The sequence below is a fragment of the Anopheles merus genome, unplaced genomic scaffold (genome assembly GCF_017562075.2).
Source record: "Anopheles merus strain MAF unplaced genomic scaffold, AmerM5.1 LNR4000714, whole genome shotgun sequence".
Classification (NCBI taxonomy): domain Eukaryota; kingdom Metazoa; phylum Arthropoda; class Insecta; order Diptera; family Culicidae; genus Anopheles; species Anopheles merus.
This window is the reverse complement of record NW_024428294.1, coordinates 11,538-18,511: the sequence shown is the minus strand read 5'-3', so window position 1 is coordinate 18,511 and position 6,974 is coordinate 11,538. Positions and strand designations below refer to the sequence as shown.

Below are 6,974 nucleotides of genomic sequence, written 5' to 3'. Positions count from 1 at the left end.
CATATGAAATATATCGTAAATATTGCAAACATGACTTATGATCGCGGTTTGTTCGAGGCCGCCCTTAGTGCATTGAAGTCAATGATTGTTGGAGCCCCATGATCCCGGAAACTCCGTTTGATTCCAGAGAACTCCGGATGATTCCGAATGATTCTGGACGGCTCAGGATAATGCTGATAATTCCGAGGTCGGTTCAGAATTTTCGGAGTCGGATAGAAGTGGACTGCGGATTTTTGCCAACTTTACCCCCGTCACTAGCGTAGTTTGCACATAATGTATTTTTATTACCAAATGTACCCATTCGGCAGCCAAATCTCCACAATAGTGATACATCGACCCACCCCATCGAACCACCCATAAGCGAGCAGAAATCGTTCGGTACGACCCATAACGGTAAGTAGCTTCAGTAGCTGCAAAGATTGCGGTAAGTGCAGGAAAAATAAGTGACTTTGATCTCGTTGGTGCAGCGAGTTCTGGTCGAGTCGGGCCAACCTGGATTCAGTCCGACCCGAAGCTGCAAAAAAATCAAGTCGTCTAAAATCACCAGTATCAGTGTAATAAAGCATAACAGACCATTTGTTCAGGTATTTAGTCTACTTTGACGCTGCCCACCTGAAATCATGCACCCAAGAAACATAGTCGCTTATGCTTTCTCACACCTGCCATGAGCCATTGTTCACAAATAGCTATTTAATTTTAAAATGCACTTCCCAACTTTTCGGATTTCCTTAAACACGTAATTAAAACAATTTGGACAAAGTGCAGTTATTTTTTAGAACTCCGTTTAGGCGAAAAACACAAGCAAAAATGTATGTCATATTGTTTTATACGCATTTCTATGTCTTACAGATTACTTTGGAAATGATTAAATAATCGGTATGCATTTTTTTATTATCAAAAGCGTAGTTATCTATCTGCTTTGCTCTTCTGCGTCATGTTTGATAAATAGAACAATTTCTTCCAAATATCAGATTCCCGCTCTTTTTTATTCATCCCCTATCATTCTCTCCCTGTTTCTCGAAATGTCTCTTTTTTTTATATTTGTTTTCTTTTCAACAGAATCATTCCTATCTTGAGATTATTTTTGCTTGTTCTCGTTCAATTTCCGAAAGATAATTTTTAAATTAATGGGAACCGTTTATTTGCATTTATTTTTTTTATTTTCCTGCGGATATAGTTTTACTTGTAGCTTGTTAGCATTTCAAACTACAACAAAGTGTTTAGTGCTTACTTAAGCATAATAAAACCACAATCGCTCATTAGAAGTATCTTCTACCTGAAAAAACATGATTATGAAGATTATCCATCCACGCCTAATCAATCGATCTGTGCTGATCTGAAAAGCGTGTGGACCAAATGGATGTTGTCGTGCAATTAACGTGTTTAAAAGTTTTGTTTCTTGCTTGAAATTTGATGCATAAATTTCAACATTTTTAAAAATAGTACTCATTGACAATTCATTGTGGAGAAATAATGAGACAAGTGGAGAGAACGAGAGAGGATGATACAAAAAGAAACTAATAGAAATTGATGTGGTTTTCGAAATTATTTGAAATACAAAACGAAAAGAAAAACAAAACTATAAACACTAGTAACATGAATAAGCGACCACTGAGATGTTGGACTGAAGGTCCATCAGCTTTTGGGAATGGAAAATTGCTGCACCTTCTTCAGCGTACTGTTAACTGCTAAGTATTCTGTCACTTTGCTTAATGTTTAAACCGGCTATTATAAATCGTTCTGCTATATTAGCATTTAAAATGTGCAGTGTCAGCGCGCAACACCAATTATTTGTGCACACGTTTGTTGTGATCATCATTATCATCTTTGCTGTTGCCGCTCTTCTGGCGCTTGTTATCGTCCGATACACCGAGCACTTTCGACTGTTTCACCAAATCCAATGCCTGCCAGAAAGGAACATCGTAAACGTTTACGCGTTTACACGAAGAAACTTGACCGATTAGATATTGTTGTTTAATATTGGATTAGTTTAGATGGTGATTTGATTGGGTTAGTTTTGGTGTGTTGTTATAACTACTGTTTGCCTATTTGCGTACCTCTTTCTTGCTTCGTAGAGCACAATCTTCCAACGTGTCTGCGGCTTCGTACTTGCCCTGTCTTCTATATAGAGCACCGAGATTTTTCAAGGTCGTAGTAACGGTGGGCGAGTCCACCTTCGCGGCCTTATGCCATCCACCATATTCGCCGTACGGTGTATTTTCTCGATTCTTCAGTTTGTTCTCCTCGCGCTCTTCGGCCACCTGCCATATTGGTTTGTTTTCACCATTAATTGCACCAAATTCCCGCTCGTGTGCTCGCGTTAGCACCTCTTTGTATAGCATTTCTGCTTCCTTGTATTTGCCTTGTTTCAAGTAGCAACTGGCAAGATTGTTGAGAGTTTTCGCGACATTCGGATCATCTCCACCTAGCTTCATCTCGTAAATTTCCAAGGCTCGCTTGTAATACATTTCCACTTCTTCATACTTTGCCTGGAAAATGGAAAGTTAAGGTATAATATACACCACACATTGGAGGAATCAAAATCTTAACCGATAAATAACAGCACATACCTGGTTCTGGCAAAGCAGTGCTAAGTTGTTCAATTGCTTGGCCACGTCGGGATGCGATTTGCCGAGCACATTCTCACGAATTTCTAGCGCTCGTTTGCAAAGCGGTTCCGCATCTTTGTATTTGCCCCGTTTACCATACAAAACGGCTAAATTGTTTAACGTAGCAGCTACGGCCGGATGATTTTCCCCAAGAGTTTTCTCGCGAATCGTAAGAGCATCGTTCAGTAGATTGGCTGCCTCCTTATACTTGTTCTAAAGAGTGATAAACAAGATAAGACAATATTGAATAGAACAGCAATGTAAAGATAATTAATAACAATATAAAATGTACGATTAAACGTCTAAAAAAAGGATATCTATTCAAATTTGGTGCAATGCACGCAATTTTAGTCCTTAAATTTTTATATCATAAACTAAATTTTGGAACAATCCGAGACAAAAGGAAACTAAATAAAAGTGTACTAAGTGCTACAAACAATATCACTCAAATGATAATAAACACAGCAAAACCAATTTTGCAGTGACTGTCTCTTGACAAAAGTAACAAAACATAATTCAACCTCGTACGTATCATTTAAAGTTTACCTGATCTCTGTAAACTAACGCCAAAATGTTCAACATTGTGGCCACATCTGGATGATCATGCCCACTTGTTTTCTCGAGATCTTCCAGTGCTTGCTTACACAAAGGTACGGCCACTTCGTACCGTCCCTGCGATGCGTACTGTATCACCAGATTGTGTAGCGTTCGCAATCTGGCCGGTATTTCGTAGCCTGCATTTGCATGATTAGCAAATTGATTCGGTGGCGTTGGTGACATGTTGTTGCGTTCTTCGGCTTCATCCTCCGGAAACAGTTCCACCACCGGATCGGTGCGAGACTTTTCCAAATTATCTTCATTTTCTTGTATTTCATCGTATTTTTTCACTGACGCCATAAACTCTAGATGTTTCTTCTCTTCTTCCAACTGTGCAACGCTTTGTTCCGATGCCTGCAGCTTTTGCTGCGTGATGGCCAGCTCGTCACGCAACCATACATTTTCCTGACACAGCCGTTTCACTTGCGTTCGTAATTTTTGCTTTTCGGCTTCGATGTTTTGCAGATGAGCAAACAGCATCACGATGACCTAAGTAAAAATGTAAGTGTAATAAAGGAAATACCATAAAAGGGTAAAGAGCAGTGTATTAGAGTACTTACTTGCGCTTCGCTAAGACCGAGCTCGATATTCTCCATATTTTTCTTTACGATTTCCATTTTATCTGGATCGGTTTTGCTGCCCTCCGCTAAGTTATTCATTAGTGTGACATGCTCCACGCGGAGTGCTTCTAGGCCCTGCATTACCGTTTTGGTATTCGAGACAATCTCTTCCTGAGCCATTTGTGTCATTGTGAATGTTTACTGGTGTTGCTATTGTTCAAGTAAAACTGAAACGACACGATAGCAGGAGCTTTGTTAATTTTTGTGTGTTATTAATATTTTCCTGCATGGAATCTGGGCGCTGCAGGTGACGTATTGGAGTGACATCATCAAAACATGGATAAGCAAAGTATGCGATGAAACGATCAATAGAGCAAACGTAAAGCAAACCGTGAAATCCGAACTGTACAGTTGCATCGTTCCAGTTCATTCTATGCTCCGCACACATCGATGTTACCTGCCAGCGACGCTATAGAAATATCATGTACCGTTACAGCTCACAGACTTTCGTCGATCTTTTCAATGCTTCAAGTTTCACGAAAAGACAAAAGCAAAATACTTTCTCTACATGAGGTAAATTGCATCCAGGAAAAAGCGACTGTATTTTCATGAGCTCCTTACGGGGGTGGAAACTGGCTTACTGTAAGTGGATTTCTTTATTTTCTAGAGCTTTTTTGTCACGTCGTCGACAATTCGTACCTTCTCAAATCGTTGCAGACAGTGGCTAAGTTGTGTTTGCACAATGTGATTCGATGGTCCGCGATAGCTACTTAGCACTTTTTGGACCGAAGATTTTACAAAATATGATTCCGTCAAGAAATCAATAAACACACGAGAGATAGACGAAAAACTAATTTTCTTTCACTAAACAGCACCTACACAACCACATTAGTTTGCATGCACACTCACACACACACACACGCACCTACATGTACATATATAAACACCCATACACTTGTCGTTTAACGAGGGATGTACATATATTGCAATGAACTTGTACGATGATTTTTATAACATTTAGGTCGGTCGTGCGTTGATTCACGTCAATAAACTAATGAAAATTGTACTTTCTTCAACAATACCGCACCTGTCGATAATCACAACTGAAAGCTATATGATCGATGATGGAAATAGCAGGACAGGGCAAACAAAACTGCACACTGTAATCATTATGCGGCCAAAATTATGCGTTTGTTTGACGTATTGTAACACCGTATTCAAAAAACGTATCCATTTGAAAGCAAAATAATAATGTTACTGAAATTAAAAATATCAATATTCTATTCTAATCAAATGAAAGAATTTTAGCTTCTTTAATTTGAATAAAATACTGAAACTCAGGTTACGTTAGCGAACACTGTTTTTACACGACAGGATTTTTGCGAAAGTCGCATGCGAAACATTGGCTTCAGTCTTTCAATTTGATGGTGGTTTTAACCGCTCTAGGGTAACTGTACCAGTTTTCGGCACGCTAGTGCAGCAGTTTCACAAAAACTGGTCACAAATAAACATTTTTTATTATTTTTCATGAAAGTGATGTTATTCTGGTTGATAAACTATCATACTATGTTACACTATTTTTTATTTGCCGGTTCAAATCCCTTTTTCATAAATATTCGTGAAAATGCAAACATTGATTTTGCTCCTATTTTCGGCAGTTTGTTCCTATTTTCGGCAGCGCGAATACGTGTCAGAAAATGTTTTTAACAATGTAAATATGTACAAAATTTTTAAAGCAACTTAACACTCTTACTTTCCTAAGATTGGTGTTAAAAAGCACTTTAATTATTAATTAAATGTTGCTTATTTTGGTCCGTTTTGACAGCCATTTTGATGCGACGTTTAAACAGAGCAGCCATTGACAGTTTGATGGTTATAGCGTACGGTGCGAATTGGCTTACAAATATTTATTTTTCTCTTAAGTTAGTGCTTTGTTTGTCGTAAAATTGGCGATATTTGGTACAAGAAAGGTCATATTATGTGTCTACATACGCATTGTAGTGTTCTGATCAATTTTAAAAGGAATATTCAGCCAAATTCAAAGTGTGTTATTGTTCCGAGTTTCGGCAGCAGCCCACAACATTGAGCTGTCAAAAATGAACATTTACTGTGTACCTATTTTCGGCAGCATTTAAAGTGAAAAATAACCTGTTTATCGTGATTTTAAAATTCCGAACAAGTTAGAATAAATTAAATAAGCATAAAATCTTTAATATACACCACTTTTTCATTGTTTTACTGTTCTGATTCTCTTAATCACAAAACCTGCCGAACCATTCCCAAGCGCCACAGATTAAGCTTAAACGACTGGAAAATTGAATATCCATAGGAAAAAAATGAAAGCTTCCCAAATAGCCAGAATTGCTTAAGCAGCTCATTTTGGCACGCTAAAGATCGCTGCTCTAATTCGCCTTTTGCAGTAGATAAACAGCATCAAAGTTCTATGTGGGTCTTTCAAACAGCGCCTAAGCAGCTTCCTTATGCCACGATGCCAGGGATTATTTTTCTTTGTGTTTTATTTTCAAGCAAGCGTCATCAATGAAATAAACAACAAGATTTGTTTCGTTTAAACACATATGTATATTTTTAAATCCTTTGTATTGATGAATTACACAAAATTTTACACAATTTACTGATAATTCACAATCACTTCACTCAATATTCATTCTCCAATTAACGAATCTAACTTGTGCAGCAGCAATGAGATTATTGCCGGCGTCCGTCTTTGACACTTTGACAAGAGCGACCTTGAACCGATGTCATGCATTAAAAAGCTATAAAGTTCCACCAAGTTCGGTACACACTCTTAACAAGCCTTAAGGTTCTATCATGAACCCTACACATAGTGCTAATCAGCCGCAAAGTTCCAAAGAGTACCATGTGCCTGTTAAAAAGCTCCATAGTTCCGCAAAGTACCGTCTATCTCTTAATCAGCCACAAAATACGACATCGGACCGATTTTTCGTTAAACAGCCCTAAATCAGCTATAAAGTACGAGCTGGCTATTTGGGTTCACAGCTTCATTGGTTTGATCAATAGATGGCGTATTACAACTCATCATTATATTGCTATCCTATTCTTGCAATGTGTTTCGACAAGTTTCATCTTATAATGACTATATAGCCTTCTAACTTTCTGAGCAAAAATCTATACGAATGGTCGTGTGGTCATACCGCGCGGCTACATGAGGTGAAATATACAGCGAAAT

General features: G+C 38.2%; 1 protein-coding gene across 3 annotated transcripts; it reads right to left on the bottom strand.

The window, feature by feature from the left end:
* Positions 1-1,744: 1,744 nt before the first annotated feature.
* On the bottom strand, positions 1,745-4,918 carry LOC121602923 (kinesin light chain-like). 3 transcript variants are annotated; one of them, XM_041931681.1, is made up of 6 exons: positions 4,466-4,918; positions 3,767-3,993; positions 3,156-3,695; positions 2,571-2,822; positions 2,058-2,489; positions 1,745-1,904 (listed from the first exon to the last, which is right to left on the bottom strand). In XM_041931681.1, the coding sequence occupies exons 2-6, from the start codon at positions 3,953-3,955 to the stop codon at positions 1,788-1,790; spliced, it is 1,530 nt and encodes a 509-aa protein (XP_041787615.1). In that variant the 5' UTR covers positions 3,956-3,993; positions 4,466-4,918; the 3' UTR covers positions 1,745-1,787. The 3 variants fall into 3 exon arrangements, with proteins under 3 accessions (XP_041787615.1, XP_041787617.1, XP_041787616.1); XM_041931683.1 differs by lacking the exon at positions 4,466-4,918 and adding an exon at positions 4,224-4,452; XM_041931682.1 differs by lacking the exon at positions 4,466-4,918 and adding an exon at positions 4,255-4,452.
* Positions 4,919-6,974: the final 2,056 nt, after the last annotated feature.